At 36.8% G+C, this 23,378-nt stretch overlaps 1 protein-coding gene across 2 annotated transcripts in view; it reads right to left on the reverse strand.

Annotated features, from left to right (window-relative positions):
• Positions 1–663: 663 nt before the first annotated feature.
• Positions 664–23,378, reverse strand: part of IFIH1 (interferon induced with helicase C domain 1) — a 62,301-nt gene continuing 39,586 nt past the window's right edge. For both annotated transcript variants that reach the window (XM_033412538.2, XM_004283615.4), the window contains 11 exons: positions 16,380–16,590; positions 15,103–15,320; positions 13,826–13,942; positions 11,296–11,419; positions 10,496–10,768; positions 8,956–9,215; positions 6,341–6,490; positions 5,365–5,526; positions 1,910–2,100; positions 1,357–1,450; positions 664–963 (listed from right to left, as the gene is read on the reverse strand). In XM_033412538.2, coding sequence (XP_033268429.1) covers positions 784–963; positions 1,357–1,450; positions 1,910–2,100; positions 5,365–5,526; positions 6,341–6,490; positions 8,956–9,215; positions 10,496–10,768; positions 11,296–11,419; positions 13,826–13,942; positions 15,103–15,320; positions 16,380–16,590 — 1,980 coding nt within the window. In that variant the 3' untranslated portion in view covers positions 664–783. The remainder of the gene's footprint in view (positions 964–1,356; positions 1,451–1,909; positions 2,101–5,364; positions 5,527–6,340; positions 6,491–8,955; positions 9,216–10,495; positions 10,769–11,295; positions 11,420–13,825; positions 13,943–15,102; positions 15,321–16,379; positions 16,591–23,378) is intronic.

The raw sequence follows: 23,378 nt of genomic DNA on the forward strand, positions 1-23,378 counted from the left end.
GATTACAGTTAAGATTGCCTTAGCGGAGTTGAGAGAGTCTCCTGCTGGCCGTGAAGAAGCAAAGAGCTGTGAGAGGCCCCGTGAGTAGGCCACGTGGTGAGGGTGCCCGTGGAGCTTAGAATGATCCCCAGTAGACAGCTAGCAAGAAAACAGGAATCCTAGTCTTCAGCTGCAAGGAGGTGACAGCCAGCAAACTGAAAGAGCTTGGAAGTGATTCTTCCCAGTGTATCTGGATGAGAACATCATCTGGCTGACGCCCTGATTTCGGCCTTCTGAGACACCGAGCAGAGGACCCCGCCTTGACCTCTGGCCTACAGAACATGTGCAATAATAAATGGGTGTTGTTTTAAGCCACTAAATTTGTGGTAATTTGTTACGAAGCAATAGAAAGCTAATAAAAGCAAAGGCAGATAATACCATAACCATTTCACCAACAAGGAGACTAATTCAGAAAGATGAACGGATTTGCTTAATTTTATTCTTAAAATTAGTGACAGGACTGAGATTAGTACCTCAGATCCACATTTATACCCGAGCATTCTTTCCACTGTACTATAATGCTCCACACTAATGAGTTTTACTGGTAGCTTTTCTTTACCTCTGCCCACTAACAAGGTAGAAATTGGAAGTATAATATATTGTCTTCTTGCATACAGCTCAACACAGAGTAAAGCAATGATTTTTATTAATTCTCACATCAGTTCTGTAGTATAATGAAAACAATCATCAAAATCACGTTAAATGTTAAGTTGATAATATTTTAAAAGAATCTTGAATCAAATGTCAATCTTCATCACTAAACAAACAATATTCTGAATAGTTAAGATCGGGAAATGTTATTGGTAATTCTACCCACTTTTTGTATTGTTTCTTAGGTAAATTATTTTTAAAAACGACTACAAAGTTCTTTATTTTGAGACAAGGCAAATCTAGGCCTTTGTGCACCATCATCGTTCCCCAAGCCTGGAAAACAAAAGAGAGAGAGAGCAAGAGGAAAAATTAAATGCACATTCATGGCTTCCCTGGTGGCACAGTGGTTAAGAATCCACCTACCAATGCAGGACACACGGGTTCGATCCCTGGTCTCAGAAGATCCCACATGCCCTGTGAGCCAACTACTGAGCCCGCGAGCCACAACTACTGAAGCCCGCGCACCTAGAGCCCGTGCTCCGCAACAAGAGAAGCCACCGCAATGAGAAGCCCGCACACTGCAACGAAGAGTAGCCCTCCCCCGTGCACAGCAACGAAGACCCAATGCAGCCAAAGATAAATATATAATTTTTTTTTAAGAAAAGCACATTCATTTAAGAATTCCTTTCGGCCAAAGTAAAATTAAGCCCACAGCAATTTACTTACTTGGCCACATTCTTTGCAGATTATCTCTCCATTTGTTTGATAGTCAGCAAACTTTGTTTGCAGTGCTTTGTTTCCTCTCACAATGTACAGTTTCCTAAAATTATCAAGGAATCAGAATCACCCCCTGAGAATTCACACAGGACCAGTATGCAGCACATTGCTGGGCTTGCCACTTGTCCACATGCGTGCACCAGCCAGCACCTCATCCCTTCTTCCAGATCAGCAGGCACCTCTCAAGGGGTATGTGGCCTTTTGTAGCTTCTTTCAAGTCTGCTGATTACTTTAACTAGACTTAAGTTGTTCAAGAAGTTGAGAACAAATATGAGCATTCACAAACTGATGTGCCTTGGATGAAAGTGGCTTTCACTTCTTTCCTGCCCCAGTGCATATATTTGAAAACTGTACACGAAATAGGGTTTATAATTTGGGGGCTGAGAAAGGAAAGTTCTGAAAAATAATGAATCTCATTTGTACTATTTTTGGAAGAACATTTACAATACAACCTGCTTCATCCCTTATAAAGAAATTTAAAATTAAGTCTTCCTGGACTTACTTGAACTCTGGTGTCATATTGACATGGTGCATCTTTTCAATTACATGGATATCTTCTCCAGAGCAGGCTAGCACACTACAGTTTTTACAGAGAAAACTTATTAATGATGGGTTGTCCTTGAATTGCTTTGCAATACTTCTCCTGATTTTCATTTTCTTTTCCAATATACTTTGCATCTGTAATTCCAAAATCTGCATCAAGAAAAGAATATTCAATGTGGTCTTTTTCATAGTTTCACTGAAGTAAGTCTCCTGGAATTCAGAGGTCTTAGACAGTTATGAAAATGTACACTTGACTCATGAAATTCTATACTTGGTCTAGAAATAGAAGTAATGAGGTGATGGCCCCCAAAGAACTTAGTATAGAATCTTCTCCTGTAATCACAGAAATATGGAATCCTCAGGTGTTCAGAACACAGCCCATTCCATTTTAGAAAAGTTCTGTTGTGAGAAAGTCTTTGGCAATATTAAAAAAAAAAAAAAATCCCTCTAAGCCCCACCTCCGTTAGTTTTAATTCTGTCTCATAAAATAAGTCTAATTTTTCTTCCACATGGAGTCTCTTTAAAGAACTAAACACTGTTACTTCATCACCCTTAGTCGTTTCTTATCCATGATAAGCCCCCAGTTTCTTTCATTTTTCTTCATATGTTGTAATTTCCAGACTCTTAGCTATCTTTATCTCCTCCATACATTTGTGACAGAAAATACTAGTTTCCCACTCAGCAGCCATTCTTCATAGGAACAGAACTATAATTTTATTCTGAGTGGAAATATGCCAGCTAAATGAGGACATTTCCAAGCCAGTGGCCTTTGAGACATAAGAAGATGTTGAGTGAAATTTCCAGGAAAGTTCCTTAAGTATCAGATAGTTGGCATGGGCACTGTTGCCTTTTCCATCTTCCTCTTCCTTCCTTCTTAGAGTGAACATACAGCAGCTGAAATTCTAAAAGCTTTGACCTTGAGAATGGAAGCCAAATAATAAAAGGGCAGAGAAGAGAGAGAGAGGAGTTTTGGCTTCCTCATGACGTCATGGAGCGATTGTATGGGTCTAGATTGCCCACTGCCCACATTCTTTATATGAGAGAATAAGTCCTTAAATTTTTCTATCCCCCATTCTGTGGCTAGTAGAGAAACTTATCAATATTTCATAACAGAGAAAATATAGCTTGTGAGAGATATAAAACCTGAGGTAGGGACTGGCCATTTCTCATACCTATACAATTTCACAATAGAAAACCTAGTTCTTAAATAATTTACCTCCAAACTAAACCTCTCAGAGATGACAAATTTATATTAAGTTGTGGAGGAAGCCATTGTTTTCCTTAAGATCGAAGGAAAGTTTTCAGTAAAAGTAAACTACCAGTGCTGAGGAGCAAAGCTGAATGGCCCATCTCTTTGGCTCTCGCCTCTGTGTTTTAGACCTTGATTTGAGGCAGCCATATTTAGCACAGAAAAGAGAACAAAACCTTGCAAGTGAGCCTGCAGGCTATGACATAGTTTAATCAGACAAGTATGAAGACTAATTTCCCATGTAAATTATAACAATGTAATGAATTGAAGTATTCTGTTCTTTAAAAGTTTAATTAGGTTGTTCTTGCAAGCTATTTACAGGTCAGGGAGCTGGTGCAAAGATGATTTGGCATACAGGAACAGATACATGTGGGCAATTAAGAAACAACTATGAGCTTGACAGAAAAAAAGGCAGCAAAACCGAGGTCAGTGTTTGGAAATGTAATCAGGACACCGGAAACCAAAAGAGTAGCTCTAAACTAGTAAAGAATATGAAACAATTAGAGGGGCAAAAAGAGAAAATAAATCATAACAAATATATGGGAGGCACAGCTATGATCAAAGCCCAAATAAAATGTAAAAATGTGGCAAATGTTGTTGGGTGAAGGCCAGGGAACATGTTTAACACCTTCAACTTGCTCCCAGAAGTCTGATTTGATTGAAGAAGCTTTTGGTTATGTATAAACTCAGTATAGGACATGGAAAATAAACCTCCCCTTATGTGTCAACTCTCACCATTGATTAGTGGTTGCCTGAAAGTTGTGTTGAGGAAGTTCTTAAATCAGAAGAAAGGAGTGCTTTGACCTGGTGGCAATGGGTGCTGGGGGCTTTGTACAGAGTAGTGGTGGCATATACCCCACGCCATTGCCATCCCTTCTCTGGGGTTGTCTACCTGGAGTAGTTTCAGGAGAGTAGGTCTCTTAGCCAAAGGAGACCTAAAAATATAGTCCATTCCAGGGCCCCCAAAGGGACTGGGTCTTTTTCTAGAGATTATCTGGAAAAATGTGACTCATAAACTCCAGAGATGGTTCTAGAGTTTATACAGAACAACAGGTCTTGAAATATCAACCTTTGAAAACATCCCACTTGACTGATTTATTTAGGACTTTAAATGTAAAACAATAACTTTCCAGGGGTATTATATGGCCACAAATGTTTGATCTGACGCCACAAAATGTTTGGTTTGCCTTATATTTAAAGGGGTTTTAAAATATAAATTCATGTAGAAACCTGGCCAGGAAACCTTGGAGTTGGTTATAGCAATGCACACCAATTTGAAAGCATCCCTTTTGTGAAACTCTATTTAGGGTAGAGCCAATTCCAATGTTAAGAAACTAACATTCACACCCATATGCAAGGGTGTGAATTTTCTTCTAAATGGATTGTTTGCTATTATAGTAGTTACAGTCTTTAATTCAGTGGTATGGGGGATTTCCTGAAATATTGTAGAACTACATTCTTCCTTCACTGCATTCCTCTCACAACTCAAATGACTCCATGTTAGTAAACTGAGATGCAGCTACATGATATATGATGTATTTTCTTACCATTCAGGGCTAGCCTCAATGTCTCTCCTTCTAAGAAGCCTTTCCCAAACACCAAACCTAAAGTGCTCATCTAGAAGCTTGTTTCACATTGTCCTGTTCTAATTCTCCAGCTCTTCTTTCCATTCGATGTATAAGTTGCCTTATTTCTGTTTATTGTTTCCCCTCCTCAAATCTCACCATGTACGTACTCGAATATAAGTTTCATGCAGCAGGGGTCTATCTGCGTTGCTTGCCGCTATGTTCTGTTTCTACAATGTTGCCTGACACACAGTAGGCAGTTCACAGATATTTCTGGAATGAAAAAATTGTGCCTGTACCGATTAGACCCGAACAAAATGACCAGGTGTGGTTGAACGAGTGAGTTGCACTAGTCTTTCTGGATTAGTGACAACCTAAATTTATATTATCAAAGTTTATAGAACGGCTCCCTGACAATTTCTGCCCACCATGGATCTTGATTCTTTGTATGTGAATCTGGACTCAGCACAGCTCATCAAACTGGAATTTATAATTCAGCACAGTTTCTGTCTGGAGACTTAGCCACAGAGATATCAATGGTAACCACAGACAGCCATTTTCAAGGGAAAACCAAAATTCAGAGCTGGCCCAAACCAATACCTTACGAGCATACTCCTCTGGTTTCATATTTTGAACACGGTCTATAGCTTTATACATCATTTTCTCTCGGAAATCATTAACTGTCTCACGTTCAATAACTCCTGAGCCTCTTTGGGCAACCAGGACGTAGGTGCTCTCGTCAGCTCTGGCTCGACCACGACTCTGAGAACAGAAAGAAATCAAGTCAATGAAGGACTATGCCTTGCTGTGAATGCTCCCATTTTTGTCCTGGAATGATATTCACTGCTCAGTCTCCCAGTCCTCCAATGATCCCTCTATTCTCTGTAAAGTTAATTATTTTTCAGTCTTTATTAGTCGGCTATTTCAAACTCAAAATGCACCTTAATGCAGAAAAAATGTTCTAGAATGAGGGTGGTTAAGTCCCCACACCAGCCCTCAAAAGCCTCAATAACACAAGACTGTCCTGTCCTGCCTTTCTGTTCCCCGGGGCACCCCTCTCAAACCCTGTGAACCATCATCAGTGGTTTGGGCTGGGGAAGTCCCACTGCCCCCCACCTCATAGGAGGGATGAATGGGGAGAAGGGCATCTCTGACCTTGCCACCAGACCTGTGGAGAATGCTGCTCTGTTCCTGGCATCCTACCTTCAACGTTGAGCATGTATTTCCATGAAAACATGCTCAACATGGTGATACATTTCTATAGTCTTCTGTATAAAGTGATAATATTTAGGTACATTTTCAGTAAAAGAAAATGTTATGGCCTTGCCCAGGAACCTCACTATCAACTCTAATATCACCCTCATGAAAAATGCATTCTGAGTAGTGAGGCACTGAATAACATATGGACCCCTGAAATCCAAGTATTTCTTAATTTGGTGGCTGTCTGGTTATCTGGTTGATTTCTATTTTCGTAGGAAAACATATATTTTTAAAACTATGTGTGCTGTTTTACTAAAAGAAAACAAAACAAGAACACAAAATCAAAAATTAACATAATTGAGGTATTTGAATGTACCTGGACCATGGCTATTTCGTTAGTGACGAGACCATAACGGATAACGATATTACATTCTTTAATATCCAGACCTTCTTCTGCCACTGTGGTAGCGATAAGCAGATTTATTTTTCCCGTGCGAAATTTACTAATGACTTCTTTTTGTTCATTCTGAAGAAACATTTTAGTAAATTAAATGTTGTAACACTAAACACATTAAAATCTTCTAATTAGGAAAAGAAATATTAAATTGCAACTGGTCAGTGTAAATTAAAGGATTAAATCATACACGGATTTGCTGCCATCTGTTTTTGGCATTGAACAAAGACATGATGGTGAGACAACATTTGATTTCCAATCTGGGATTACTATACAATGACAAAAATATTTCCATCCTCCAGTCTGGAGGTGGGAAGGCCATCATTTATGCCAAGGAAATAAATTGATGGGTGACTTGGGAGGAAGAAAGGAGATGCTTTCAGTTGAGAAGAGGATACAGCAATGAGAAACTAAAATAGGCTTTGCTTTTTACTATTGATACATTAATTTCAGACTCTTTAACAGAGGATAAGATGTAGTGACAGTTTTAAAGATATAGCTGGATTTTGAGTCACAGAGAAAATACACACGGTATACTGCATTTGGTCATTTTAAGAGACATTCAAGCAAAAAAAAAAAAAAAAGAAAGAAAGAAACATTCCTGGAAGAAACTGAAAACATTGGCTGCCTCCAGTGAGGGGAGCTGGGAGACTGGAGGACAGTGGTACATCCTGTACCTTATTAATTTTGAAAGAGGTAAATATTGTACCTTATTAATTTTGAAAGAGGTAAATATATTATCTGTTCAAAAGGATAAAAATAAAAATGAAAGATGTTATTAAAAACATAATTAAAACAGCTATATTTGTGGAAAAATCTGAATTTTGAAAGTTAATGTAGGTAAAGAAATCAAATATGCACTCTGGCCCTTGCATAGGAGGAATGATTGAGCATAATTCTAGCTCAACGTGGCCAGTAGAGTTTTATTTTCATAACCATTCTTATCAAAGCTGTTGGTCCAGTGGCCTTTGGTGCACATTCACCCTATCTTTTGCCCCCAAATATTAACCAAAAATACACCTGTCAGACAAACGTATGTTCTCCTATTCCCATCCCTTTCTTTTCAGAGGCAGCATGTCAGGTGTCTTTATTTGACTCCTAACTGCTGGAGAATCCTGCAGAAAGATCGCTCTCCAGTCTTCTCTGATAATTTCTCCTTCTTGCACTCATATCCACTGATAAAAACTTACATGTTTTTGGATTTTAGCAGATGTTTTTGCCTTCATTCACAGGAGTAACTTTAAAAAGGAAAATTTCAGACACAGTGTCAGACCCTCAAATCATATCACATAGATGCTTAACTCCTCTTCCAATGAGTCCAGCTCAGTTTACAGGTGAGGATGTGGGGAGTGAGGAAGGGGGCATGTTCTAAATTTTGGCATGCAGCCACCAAGTCTGAAATGGATAAGGAGCAAAAACTAGCTTTGAATGCATACCTTCCATTTGTACCCCATCTCTTTTCAAAGAGGAGCTGAGGCCACATAAAATCAAAGTCTTAACACTAAAGCTAACAGAATAAAAACTTAAAAACAGGACCAAAAATGAAAGAGTATAGGTATATTACTTGCAAGGATTAACACATAGGCTGAGAAAATGAACTTCAATTTTGCCTGTGAGTTTCCTGGAAGCTAGGGCAAAAAGGGAAACATATTAAGTAAACCAGCTCTCATCACAAAAAAGGATGTAAACTCCTTACCCAACAAGGAGTTTGTTTTTTGAAAGAAAACAGTGCATTCTCTGGCATAAACTTTAGAGGCAACTTTAACATGAGTACATGTAGAGAGTATACTGAGAGTTATGGTGAACAATTTCAAGAATGACTATTTTTCAGCAAACATTAAAACAGATTTAATTTGCTCCAGTGGACCAAATGATGATGAGCATAACAGAACTGAAGTGTCCCCTTGTCCAGCAAGACTGAGGACCAATATGACTTCAGAACATTTTACTCTAACAAGCTATCCTTGTTTCACCCATGCTTATAATCTCTATGACTGTCTTTTTTCTCTCCCAAGTGTTTTTTTAATACTGTGCACAAAAGTAGTATAATGAATTGAAAACAAAACAAAACAAATCTTAAAAAGGAAAAGAAAATCTCTCATAGTCCCAAATCTCTAACACATCAAATGTCTTAATTTTTCCAAATTCCCTTAAAGATCTCATTCTATGCAAACATATTTTACATAATTCTAATTATAATGCACACATTTTTGTGGGAATTTGATTTTTCCACTTGATATTATATTGCAATTGTTTTCCCATTTTGTTACTAAGTTTAAATGTCAATCATTTTTTGCAAAGGAAACTCAATCTAGAAAGTTCCTCCAAGACGGTGGAAAAAATGATTCCTAGAACAATGGTTAACCTATCAAATACCACAGATTGATTGCTATTAAACAATCTTCTTTCAAGAACAAGTGTTTCATTCCATTAAAGTATTGGTGGGTTGGTGGGAAGATTGATGAACAAAAGACTACAACTAAACTGGGAAGGGAAATAACGGCATAAGGAAAAAAAATCCAAAAGGATGTTTTCACCTGTGTCATGGGCTTGAACTCACTGCTATGTCCAGCTCCAATCAGATGGTGGGCTTTGACTCCTACTTCTGCAAATTTTTCATTTTCAGTAATCCACTGGGAAAGGGCGTATGCACTTTGTCGTGTTTTTGTGAAAATTATTCCTCGTGCTGATTCCTCGGCCCTTGTATATTGTTCCATTATGGTGTTTCTCAATTTGGTCAGCTTTTCATTTTCATGTTCTGGGTTTACAGCCAGCTTTTTCAACATTTTCTTATTTTCTTTAAGAAATAATTAGTTTATTTATTTTCTTTTTTATTGAAGTATACTTGATTTACAATGTTGTGTTAGTTTCAGGTGTACAGTAAAGTGATTCAGTTATATATACATAAGTATTATATATATTCTTTTTCAGATTCTTTTCCATTATGGTTTATTACAAGATATTGAATACGATATTACAAGATATTGAATATAGTTCCCTGTGCTACACTGTAGGACCTTGTCACTCATCTATTTTATAAATAGTAGTTTGTATCTGCTCATCCCAAACTCCCAATTTATCCCTCTCCCACTACCTTTCCCCTTTGGTAACCATAAGTTTGCTTTCTATGTCTGTGAGTCTGTTTCTGTTTTATAAATAAGTTCCTTTGTATCATATTTGAGATTCCACATATAAGTGGTATCACATAATTATTTGTCTTTCTGTCTGACTTACTTCACTTAGTATGATAATCTCTAGGTCCATCCATGTTGCTGCAAATGGCATTTTTTTCATTCTTTTTTATGGCTGAGTAGTATTCCATTATCTATATATATCTATATCTATCTATCTATCTATCTATACCACATCTTTTGTATCCATTCATCTATTGATGGACTTTTAGGTTTCCTCCATGTCTTGGCTATTATAAATAGTGCTGCTATGATTGCAGTGTTTGCATCTTTCAGAATTAGAGTTTTCTCTGGATATATGCCCAGGAGTGGGATTGCTGGATCATATAGTAACTCTATTTTTAGATTTTTGAGGAGCTTCCATATTGTTCTCCATAGTGGCTGCACCAATTTACATTTCCACCAGCAGTGTAGGAGGACTCTCTTTTCTCCACACCCTCTCCAGCATTTACTATTTGTAGACTTTTTAATGATGGCCATTCTGACTGCGTGAGGTGATACCTCATTACAGTTTTGATTTGCAAGAAATAATTAGTTTAAATTAGTAAAATATGTGAATAACTGGAAGATTTTATATAATGAAGTACTAAGATGTTCAACTACGGTTAGTCTTGTGCCATATCTAATAATTAGGCTAGTCTTTAATATAAATTTATTGCAGTCATCTTGACAATAAAACCAGATGACCAAATGATTAATTATGATCATACAGCTCATGGCTACTTAATCCCATCAATCAGAAATAGCCCCAATATGAGGGGGATTTCTTCTTTCACAATGAAAGATTATTTTAAGAGGGACTTTTGGAGAGCTCTTGAGAAGCAGTGGGTTCATGCTAAAGAGGTAAATGCATAAGACCAGGCAAAAATGTTACACTGATTCTTACCCCAAAATAAAGTCATGAGAAATCCATCTGTCTCATCCAGCTTCAAAGGTTTCTTTTCATCACCTGCATCTTCATCATCATCACCATCATCATCACTCTCATCACTGTCATCTCCTAGGACTGCAAACTTCTTTTCTTTCTCATCATTGTAGAAAGTTTCAAGGTGATTATATGCATCAATCATTCGGATTGTATCATTAATTTGTAGGGCCTCATTGTACTTCCTCAGATGTTCTGCACAAACACGATCTTTGCGATTTCCTTCTCTTGCAGCTATGAAAAATATGTTATGTGGAGTGAAATAATGATAGAACACCCCCTCAACTGTGCTGTGGACTTGAATATGTTTATGATACTGACTCGAAAATAGGCTTCACCATGTTTTTGAAATGAGCAAATTAAGGCTCAAAACGTGCCATGAGCACTAAAAGGGGGCAAGTTTTTTGACTCCTAGACTTGCTACTTGTATTCTGCATCAGCAAGAAAACATACTTGACTCATGCTGACTCAGAGGAATGGCATGAAAAACATATTGTTTGCGTTTGCATTTGGAAACAGAGATACTAATATTTATCTCAATATTTTAAATATACAGTAAGTGAAAGACTCTGGAGATAAAGAGAAAATGAATTGGTGCCTCTTTCCTTAGATAAGGAATTAGAACGTGTTTATCCCTGTCCTACTCAGAACACAGAAATTCCATTGCCTATTACACTTACTTTTGGTTTGCTTGGGAATATGTGATCTGGAATCATGGCATAAGCATGGGATAAATTGTGTTATGTCAAAACCCAAATTACCTTGTTTTTCCATTTGAATGAGCCATTGTTCATAGGGTTGAGTTCCAAAATCTGACATTGGACTAATTTGGCAAAAACTTTGAATCTTTGTCATTATTTCTAGAAGTTTATCTTTAAATGGATCCTAAAAACAAATTATACACTTATTCTTACATGTTTATATTGCTGAATGAATAACATTATCTTTGTTAAAATAATCTCCATGTTATAACAAATTTGATTCAGAATCTTTGTCTAGACAAAGTAACAAGTCACTCTGATCACCTCTTTGTACACTGATTTTTTTATCAGCTTCTCTTCTACTTCCAGCCTCGAGCCACACCACACCAATACCAGGTATCCCTGCTGGAATTTCCAATTTAAAAGTTTACAAAAATAAAATTAATGAATGATATACACTTTGAATGCTAATAGTAATTTTAAAAATATATATTAAAGTAATGCACCAATTATTTAGAAAGCTTGTAATTTAATTTAGAAAGCATTCCTTTTTGAAGAACTGGTTTCAGTATTATTTCTACCAAAATAAAAAGTTAAAAGGTAGAGTTTTGAAAAAAGCCAGACACAGAAGAGTACATACTATAGGATTTCAATTATATAAAGTGCAAAAGCAGTCAAAAGCCATCTTTGGTGTTAGAAGTCAGGACAGTAGTTATCCCACGGGGGGTGGGTGACTGGAGGGGAGAATGCGAAGTTTTGAGGGTTGTGGCAGTGTTCTGTCTCTTGATCTGGATTTTTCTTTTTTTGGCCGCACTGCGCAGCATGTGGGATCTTAGTTCTCCAGGAATCGAACCGGAGCCCCCCTGTATTGGAAGGGCAGAGTCTTAACTACTGGACCACCAGGGAAGTCCCTTGATCTGGATTTTGGTTATACAGGTGTGTTCAGTTTATGAAAATACAGCAATCTGTACACTTACGAGTTTGAACTTTTCTGTACGTGTGTTATGCTTCAATAAAAAGTATAAGCAAAGTTAATTAAGTTAAAAGGTAAGATGGCAAATTCTTTTAAAATATACCCTGAGGGGACTTCCCTGGTGGTTCAGTAGGTAAGACTCTGCACTCCCAATGCAGGGGCCCCGGGTCTGATCCCTGATCGGTGAACTAGATCCCACATGCATCCCTCATGCATGCCGCAACTAAGAGTCCGCATGCTGCAACTAGGAAGTCCGCATGACGCAAACAAGAAGTCTGCGTGCCACCACTGGGAGCTGGCACAGCCAAAATAAATAAATAAATTAATTAATTAAAAAATAAATAAATAAAATAAAATATACTCAGAGGATGTTGTGGATTTTTTTTTTAGACTGAAGGTCAAATATATTCATTATCACATACATATAAATGAGATAAACATACCAATTAAAAGGTAAAATGCTGTGAGATTTAAAACTCAGGTATGTCCTACATACAAGAATCAAACATTTATAACATTCTCAAAATGAAAAAATTATATACAAGATAAATTATATAGGAGAACAGATTAATAACTATTACTTTGCTCTTTTATTGAGATACAATTGACATATGACGCTATATTAGTTTTTTTTTTACATCACTTTTTTTTTCACACACGCACACTGTATTTTATTTTTACAAGAGATAAATAAACTGACACCAAGCATTGTAAATGGATGACCACAGATGTTGTGGATTTTTTTTAATGATTATGATTAGAAACATGCATTTAAACTTATCACATAAAACTGAATAAGTAACAAAAAGTGAAGAAAAATAAAGTACATTAAAATGTGCTACTTCAGCTGGAATAGATAGTGCTGTTTTTCAGAATTTCCAAAAAAGAATGACCTATGGCAATTGGTTGCTAACGTTAGTTCAGTTCCTACATTTCAAACACAATGTTATCTGTTATGCATAATTCAACATCCTTATGAGGTAGATTTGCAAAGATTACACTTATTATCAAGTACACACAGCTAAAATTTATGATGCTTTTTATATTTTACAAAAGAAAGTACTGACATAATGTACTGGTTATAATGTTCAAACTGACTCTCAGTTGGTTTTTATAATCAGTGAAGGTGTTCATCACAAAAATACCATTAAATTAAATATTTCACTGCTTTACTGTAAGTATTTTCATAAGAAAGTAAATGTGTCAGGTAGGTAGATTCCCATTATCATTGCCAACTGTAATCTGTTACCTCTCTTCAATGTCAGGAAATCAATTCTGGAATTCATCAAGAAAGTAAAAAGAATAAGAGAAACTATGGTGATCCCTCTAGTTTAGCCTTACAACCCTCCTCATCCCCTCCGCCACCCCTACCCCATCGTGGCTCATATGCAGTCAACCAACTACTGAGCTACTCTTCATATAAACTAGAAAACTGAACGAAGAATTGAAGAGAGACTTCACAGCAGTGCTTTGTTGCCCAATATCAATAAAAAAGGAATAACACTGTAACTTTTTTGCTAAAAATTTAAAATAACATTCTTCACAGGGTCAGTATAAATAATCTTTGCATCGTTCAGTTGTGAACTATCAAATGAATATAAAAATTTAAGCACATACTTCTTTGGTGTCATCTGCGATTACGAACTTTTTACATGGCTCCTTTATTTGGTCTTTAAGTTGATCCGTATTTTCTTTCACGGTTTTAATGGTAAATGCATCAAGATTGGCACATATCTGAAAAAGAGACATTTTTCAATATTCAAATACTTTTCCCTTTCAATTGATTCAATGTAGAATTCTTTCTCATGTAAGAAGTAAGTAGCATGATTTGCTAAACATAGCATTTTAGTATTGTTTTACTGTGGATCTGACTAACCAAAAACATTTATTCTGATAGATTAAAAAAAGAACTTCTAAATCAAGTTGGTGAAAAATTCCAGAAAAAAAAAGTATTTATTTTCATTCCTTACATTCCATTTTCCAGCTGGAAAAATTGACATGGAGAGAGTACAGAAAATTGCAGAGATGGGAAGAGAATGGTTATGAGCTAACCATATTACATGAGGCATTTTAAGGGTCATCTTGACATCCATGGATCATATTACCACTTTCTTCTACATATAAAAGCAGGCAGTGCAAAGACAGGAGCAGCCAGAGCCCATGTGCCTGGATGTGGATTGGAGTTAGTCCTTAATGCTAGTAATAAATTATTGTTGGAACCAATAATTGTGCTCTTGTCTACTCTATGATTTTTACTGACCTCAACTTAAAGGGACTTAACATACAAATGCAATGCCTTGGTGCCAACATACTTTGTGAGTTACTCTGAATTCATTCAATGCTTGAGATCAACAATAGTACTTTATGTGTTGTTACCATTTGGGGGCAGCTGACAAGAAATACACCTTTAATTAAAGGTTCTCATATCTCCATTTTCCTAGTTAATTTGAATTGCCCAGAATCTGAGTATCACACAGAACAAAAAAAGGCACAGAAGAAAATATACAATTTAGAAACTCAGGGAATGTGTATAAAAATTAGAAACTTTCATAGTTTATGCATATTTCTATATCAAGTAGATCATTAAGTTTAACAATAGGGGTAGATATTTAAAAGAAGGTATTTCATTTGTCCCAATTTTTCACTAATTACGTTTGCTTTCCACAATTTTTGTGATATTGTCCTGTGTCATAGTTGTTTATTAAGGTACTTACTGTTTTGTAGAAGATTGAGTGTATTTACTTTGACGTGTATAGATTTCACTTAAGTGATGATCATGGAATACCATCTTTCATGCACGCCATGGCACTTGGACTTAATCTTACCCAAGAAGCACTGGCATTTCCTTTAACTTTGGTTTTCTTGGTTATGCATAAAGTTAATGATTTACTTACTTTTAAAATGTGTTCTTCAGCTTTGGCTTGCTTTCTGGCCCCTCCAACACCTGGCGATGCTGTCAGTCCCAGTATCTGAGGTAAGGGAATCACTGGTTTGTCTTCTTTCTCAAGTCTGTTGTTTTTCAACTTCTGGTTCAAATAACGCCTCATGATGTTATTATAGACTTCTTCTTTGTTGGTGTGATGGCATTCATCAATAATGATGAGAGAAAAGTCTTAAAAGAAAATTCAAATGGTTCATTTGTCCATCTTGGCAAGGTACAGTGTAAAAGTACCTTTAAGCTAGGAAACTGAGCAGCCAAGCACCTTTCACCTTTCAAGGGGAAATGTAACTATCCTAGCCACCTGTATATACAGATGTTTGTGTATATTAATCATGAAACTATCCCTGTTAGACACTATCCCCACTTAATAGATGAGTTTTGGAAAATTTATAGATCTAAAAAGTGTTACGGGATGGACTTCAAACCCTGGCTTATTCCTCAAAACTCTCAGGATTACATTTTTGTTCTTTAAAAAATATTTAATTTTAAGTTGGTGAATTTTATTTTCATTCTATCAAATGAAAAACATGATTTAAAAAGGAGTAATTTTACCTTGTTTTAACATTGCATTTAATTATTATGATTATATATACGTCTTTCCTTACCTCTCTCCTACCTTTTCTTCCCATCCCCCACAAAATAGAAAGGATTGTATTTATTCTATGGAGAAGAAGGCATATCTTACAGGATCCACTAATATGTAAAAAGAACTTGTCGGTAATTAAAAATACGGAGTGAATGAAAAGTCCAGTAAGTGTTTGATTTAATAATTATATTCTTATGCAGAATAAAGTGATCTAATTAAAAACTTACCCAACTTTTTGTTTGCTTCCCTAAGGAAGAAGGGTTTGAATGAAAACTTAAGCAATGGAAGACAATCTAAATCAAAATTATCGAGTGGGAGGTTAGGGTTAGCAGATGTAAGCTTTTATACCTAGAATGGATAAACAACAAGATCCTACTGTACAGCACAGAGAACTATATTCAATAACCTACGATAAACGATAATGGAAAAGAATATAAAAATGAATGTATTATATGTAGAAATGAATAATTTTGTTGTACAGCAGAAATTAATACATTGTAAATCAAGTATACATCAATTAAAAATTGACAAAAAATAATAAATCAAAATTAATCAACATTTTAAAAACTATGTAACTAATACAGCCTCTGTTACTACCTTTAGTATTACTAATTCTTTTTACAAAAATAAACATTTCAACCAACCTGACAACTGTACACCATCATCTTCGCCTTCTTCTAAGTTTAAAAGGGAGTTTTCAAGGATTTGAGCTGTACTGATAATAACATCATGAGACTTGACAACTTCTGGAAATGTTATTTTCAATTGGGTATCACCACTTAATCTAGTAACATGATACCATTTCTTCAAAAATGGTTCGAACTCTTTGCGGAAGAGCTGTTCAACTAATGGTACCTTTAAAAATGCCAAAGTTAAAAAGAGAGAAAGAGCATTGTCAAACAAAAGGAGTATTGCTCAAAGGCCTACTATGTGTCGAGCATTAACAGAGGTGTTTGCGTTATCAGTTAATTAGGTGTAACAACCTATCCATCATTCCATTCATTCACGTGTCAATAAGTATTTATTGAATGTCTATTAGGTGTAGACATTGTGTCTGGGACACAAAGATGTTTAAATTATGGTTCACAACTGTCAGGAACTCATTCTAGCTGAGCACATGGACCAAGAATCAACAAAACAAAACAAATTATCACAACACAATGTGATCATTCTCCCATGGAAACACATAGAAAGTGACAGCAAAATGGAAGAAGCAACAGACCCCTCAAAAGAGGGGTTTAGGAGGAATTTTAATCTTGTAAACCATGGGTCAGTGAAGAGATAAACTGAAACTAAGGCTGAATAAGAAATAAATTTTGAGATTGTAAAACAGGGTCAAGCTATAAAGGGCTGTGAACACCAAGCAGAGTACTTTAAATTTTGTATAACAGTTCATAGGACCCTTATGAATTGTTCTGTATTCAGTAACCATATGATTCAGCAATCCCACTCCTGGGTGTATATCTGGAAAAGATGAAAACCCTAATTTGAAAAGACACATGCACCCCAGTGTTCATAGCAGCATTATTTACAATAGCCAAGACATGGAAGCAACCTAAATGTCAATCAGCAGAGGAATGGATAAAAAAGATTTGGTATATATACACAATGGAATATTACTCAGCCATAAAAGAGAATTAAATAACGCCACTTGCAGCAACATGGATGGACCTGGAGATTATCCTACTAAGTGAAGTAAGTCAGACAGAGAAAGACAAATAATGATATGATATCACTTATATGAGGAATCTTTAAAAATGATACAAATGAACTTATTTACAAAATAGAAATAGACTCACAGACATAGAAAACAAACTTATGGGAGTTCCCTAGTGACCTAGTGGTTAGGATTCCGGCCTTTCACTGCCATGGTCCAGGTTCAATCCCTGGTCGGGGAACTGAGATCCCACAAGCTGCGTGGTGCAGTCAAAAAGAAAAAAAAAAAAGAAAAGAAAAGAAAAACAAACTTATGATTACCAAAGGGGAAAGGCGGGGGAGGCATAAATTGGGAATTTGGGATTAACAGATACACACTACTATATATAAAATAGATAACTAATAAGGACCTACTGTATAGAACAGGGAACTATGTTCAATATCTTGTAATAACCTATAGTGGAAAAGAATCTGAAAAAGAGTATATATAATATATATATATATATAAAAATTGAAGCACTGTGTTGTACACCTGAAACACTGTAAATCAATTATACTTCAATTAAAAAACAAAACAAAAACACCAAATCAGTGAAAACTCTTTCAGAGAGGCTGTCCAGTGAGTGCGTTGGCACTGAGGTGACTCCACCTGATTGCTGACTCACAGTATTTTCACATTTGCTAACAGGTCAAAGTGCAAATCTCCATGAAGACCCTGACCTGCAGGACCATCACCCTGGAGGAGGAACCCAGTGATTTCATGGAGGATATAAGTGAAAGCTAAAATCCAGAATAAAGAAGGCATCCCCACTGGCCAGCAGATCTCCTCTCTACAGGCAAGCAGATGGAAGATAGCCCCACTCTATCTGACTACAACTTCCAGAAAACATTGCCCTTGCACCTGCTCCTCTGTTGGAGGGGTGGCTGTCAATTCTTCAGTCTTTCATTCACAATGCCCAAATGATGGCATTACTCTTTGTTCTACCCCAATTTACACTTAGAAGTTACCAGCTTCGGTAATAGCTGAACCTGTTCAAAGTGTTAATAAAGGTTTTGTTGCATGCAGAGAAAGAAAGAGCTGACTCTCTGTATGTTGTAGTGCCTGCTGAAGGTGGCTGAGTTGACACCTCAAGGCTACACATCACTAGTCATTCAGAATAGCTCCTATACTGGGGAAAGGAATAACCAGGCCATCTTGAAGGTCATATCCTAGGAGAATTTGTACAATGGAAGCCCAGGAGTGTACAGTGTGGCAAATAGAGTTGGCAGGAAGAGTTTCAAGGCCAAACATCAAAGAATGTGCATATACTCCTCATAATTTAATTACCTGATAATGTGATCAGTGGTTATCTTTCTGCAAGGTATGCATTATTCTTTTTTTTTTTTTTTTTTTTTTTTTACCTGAGATGAACTCCACTTATGTGAAAAATAAGGGCTGGCTGATCCTCCTGGCTGGAGAGAACCGTGTAGGAAGAACACATCTTTGTATTATTATTTAGTAGAAATGTTGAGGGCTTCTAAGTGAATGTGGAGGCGAGGAGGGGTTAAATGGAATCCATGAATTCCAAGGAAACAAAGTGAATCAATAACCAAGTTTGGTAAGTGAAAGAGCATAACACAGGGTAGAAAGAGAAATTTTCAGTTAGTGGTTCCCGCCTACCCACCCACCTCCAACCCCAAAGTGAAGTCTCTTGTCTACTTGCCACAAAATCAATTCAGAGATTTGGAAAATACAGACTCCTGAGCCCCACCCAAGAACTACTTAATCTAGGGACCGACCATCTCTGGGGACTGAGTCTTAAAGCTTGTGCTTCTTTTTTTTTTTTTAAATTTATTTATTTATTTATTTATTTTTGGCTGCATTAGGTCTTTGTTGCTGCGCGTGGGCTTTCTCTAGTTGCCGCGAGCAGGGGCTGCTCTTCGTTGCGGTGCGCAGGCTTGTCATTGCGGTGGCTTCTCTTGTTGCAGAGCACGGTCTCTAGGCGCGCGGGCTTCAGCAGTTGTGGCTTGCGGGCTCTAGAGCACAGGCTCAGTAGTTGTGGAGCATGGCTTAGTTGCTCCGTGGCATGTGGGCTTTTCCCGGACCAGGACTCGAACCCGTGTCCCCTGCATTGGCAGGTGGATTCTTAACCACTGAGCCACCAGGGAAGCGGAAGTTTGCCCTTTTATGAAGCTTCCAATATGACATTTAGTTCTTTTTAAAATTTGAGACCACAGCTCTTATCTTTATTCCACAAAGTCATTTCCAATTCACTTTTCTAGAACTATTCTTTTCCTTCTACTTATACAAGAAAGAGGAAATAATCTAAGAAGGAAGTCAGCAAAAAAGATTCTGGGGAAGAGAAGGAAAATTAAATTTAGTGGAGATAGCATGCTCCAGAGGAGAGAAAGTGAGCTCTGAAAACAACTGCTCCAGCTACTTGCTTATTGTGTGACCTTGGACAAGGCTCTTAATCATCTCGATTTCCACATTAATAAAGTCAGGAAAATATTAACCTGTGGTGGAATTGGTATGAAAATTAAATGAAATAGAGTCTGACATATTGCCAGTACTCAGAAAACTTCCCTGGTATTTCACCATCCTTTTATTCTAGCAGTGGAGAATGACAGAAGGGAGGACCAGTTCACTTCAGAAGAAAAGCATTCAAGTCTCAGCTCTGCTGCTAATTGGCTGGATGACCCCTGACAGGCCAATCAAAGCCTCAAAGCCTCTATTTCCTGATTGGTAAAATGGAGATAATTATGGTTACTTCAAAGAATAGCTGTGTGGTTTTAATGAGATAATATAAAGTGTAATACAATATTTATTATTATATTAATACATATCTCTCATTTCCTAGACTGTAGATTCCTTGAGGGCAGGATCTGCATTTGATTTGTCTTTAAATACTCTCATGTTGTTCAATGATTTAAGAATCTCTATACTATGGAGTGGCATAAAAACCTGAGGTTCTGCCCACAAAGGGTGGGCCGAGATCTTCCAAAAAAGCCGCATCTTCTGGTCTACAGAACAAAAAGACAGTGTCACGGGTGGTAGCAGGTGTTGGAAATCCTGAGACTCACTTTGGGTGGTGTTGACTCCCTACTGAAGGACACAGAGAGAGCCAGATGCAAGCCTGACATGGCTAACTGGGAGGCATGTGGGCCTCTTGGAGCCTTTCCCTGAGGTGTGACAGAGTGCCGGCCAAGACTAATCAAACCCAACTGCTACCCACTTCTGCTGAATCATATGGGGCTGCATTATAGCATCTGAAGGAACCTGGGACTTCTCTCTCATGATGTTGAAGCCCTAGATAGGAAATAGAAAGTCTGGGAACACAGGTGGTGTTTTCATCTTTCCCTGCCTGTAAAGGTGATAGCTTTGGAAAGGATGGAGGGTGATAAAAGTAAATGGTGTTAGGAACAGGATTTCTCCTTCCTAGATCAAGGGTTATAATGCCTTGCCATTGGGCCAAATACAGAACGCAGGTTATATTGACTTATTGGGTCTGAGATTACCTGACTCAATTAAAAAGAATTAAAGCTGAAATTAGTTTAAAATTCAAAGAAATGGGATAATAGAGTAAACGATTATGACATAGATGGACGATCTAGTGGAGGGATTTCTAATAATTCTTAGGGAAAAACAACAGGGAAACAGATGAGGAATTAGACCCATGTCCTTAAATGTCTACACAACAATGCAATGAATATGAGTAACTAATGAGGATAATTTAACATTTAAACATGGCTGCAAATGTGCATTTGTAAGTATCACCTTGATCCAATGGGACGAAAGATTCGCAACCAGAATACAGCACTGAGAGGATAAGGAGTTATACAAAAAGGAAGGTGTGTGAGATGCATACAAAAACATGAGACCTGAAAAGATCAATCAAGGTGAATAATATGAAAAAAATAAATGTAAGTATTTGCATTTAGGCTCAAAATTAACGGCAAAAAAATAACAAGAGAGGCCTAGTTTCACAGATTTTCAAATGAAAAGGAGCTGAGGATTCTTAGGTTATAGAAAACTCCAGATGAGTCTGTGGTGCCAGAACTGGTGACAAAGACAAACCCAGTCATGGATCAAATGTCACATCTCATCTCTCCTATACTCTGCACTGAGACTATATCTATAGTATTTTGTCCAGCCCTAGACACTGTGTTTTAACAGGGTTTTAGATAATGTCTGGAAAAGTATGAGCTCTCAGGATGATGAAAAGTCTGGAAACCATGTTATATGAAGAACGTATAAAGCAACTGGAAGTATTTATCCCAGGAAACTAAGAGAAAAATCACTTTAGGGTCACATGATGCAAGCCTTCCTTCTCTATGTGAAGGGCTGTCATAAGGCAGAAGAATTAAGGCTCAGCTTACTCTGTATAATCACAGAGGAACGAACACTAACAAATCAGTGTGTATTCCAGAGAAACAGATTTTGATGAATGCAGGTAGGGCTTTCCAGCAGTGACAGTTGTTCAAAGAATGGATTGAGCTGTCTTGTTAGAAGGAGGACCTCCTTGATATGAGAAGTTACTCAGCAGAGGTGAGAGAACCACTCAGCAATGGATAAAAACTGGATCTCGAAGGAGTCTTTCAACTCTAATAGTCGATGATGCAGTGACCCGATAAGGGAAGAAAAGGAAGGTGATGAATCAAAAATAATTCATAGGTTTTGAGGCTATGTGCTTCGGAGGAGGTAATATAACGAACAGAGAGACAGGCAAGTAGGGAAGGAGAGCTCTTTGGGAGAGTAGATGAAGGGAATGAGTTTGAGGAAATGGCAGAATGTTCAAATGGTATCAAGAGCATCAGCTTAAGTGGTTTCAAATCCAATTAACTTTGTTCTCTTCTCTGGACCTGGCACTTAAGGCCCTGCTCACTGGTTAAGGAATTCCGCTTTATTAGTTATAAAGGAAGAAGGGATGGAAGAAAGAACTAATATTTACTGAGTCACTCTTAGGCTTTAGATAGATTATCTAATTTAAACTTCCAACCCTGTATAGGGTAGTATTCTTTTATTCACTTTACAGATGAGGAAACTAAAGTAAGAGAAGTTAGTGATTTGCCCGAGATCAAATTACCGGTAGGTAGAAATTGTATTAACACCTGGATTTCTTTTATTCCAAAAGATAATATCCTTAATAAAGGAAATACATGAAAAGCTATGGAAAAAAATTCTAACGTATCACCATTACCACACACACACACATACACAAAAACTGTTCTAATAGTGGGCATGTAAGAATAAAGGAGCAATCTTTAGGCTTAGCATGTACATACAAAGTACATTTGGAGCTACATGACATAAATCATTAAGATAGTGGATTCTGAGTATGTTTCTTTAGTACTGAAAAGCAGGTTGCAACTAAAACTTTCAGCAGAATAGAAATCCAAAAAATAGAGGAAAGTTACATATATAGTCTATTACTATAATTTCTGTAAAGGAGTAAATGAGAATCTAGTTACCATAAGTAATGGGAAAAAAGACTGTTTCTGGTCATGGAAAAGTGTACTCAATTTTACTCCATAAAATGGCAAATTTATAAGTATAAAATTTGCAAATTTATAAATTAATAAACTCTGATGTATCTGAATAAAGCTCAGGTAACTAGATTTTGTTTAAAATGAAGGAGACCTATACCTGTTTGTGAAGATAGGCTTCAAAAATCCTAAGATATAAACACTAAAGAAAATCTCAGTTGCATTGAATGATACATGTATATATTTACATATACAAAATATCTGAAAATTATTTATCGATTTAATTTGATATAAATCAGCCAAATATTCACTTAATTTTCTCTTCATCTTCAAACCAAATTGCATATATTCTGAATAAAGAGACTTGCCACTTTTGACTAAGGGTCAGTGGTTAAAGAGACTCTAGAACACAATGTTTAACCCTAGATTCCAGGGATATTTTGAGGTCATTTATGTTCATATGCAGTGATAAATTAGTACCAGTTCACCTTAAAGAAAATCTGGGTAAAATACTCTTTATA

Source organism: Orcinus orca, chromosome 7, assembly GCF_937001465.1.
Source record: "Orcinus orca chromosome 7, mOrcOrc1.1, whole genome shotgun sequence".
Taxonomy (NCBI): domain Eukaryota; kingdom Metazoa; phylum Chordata; class Mammalia; order Artiodactyla; family Delphinidae; genus Orcinus; species Orcinus orca.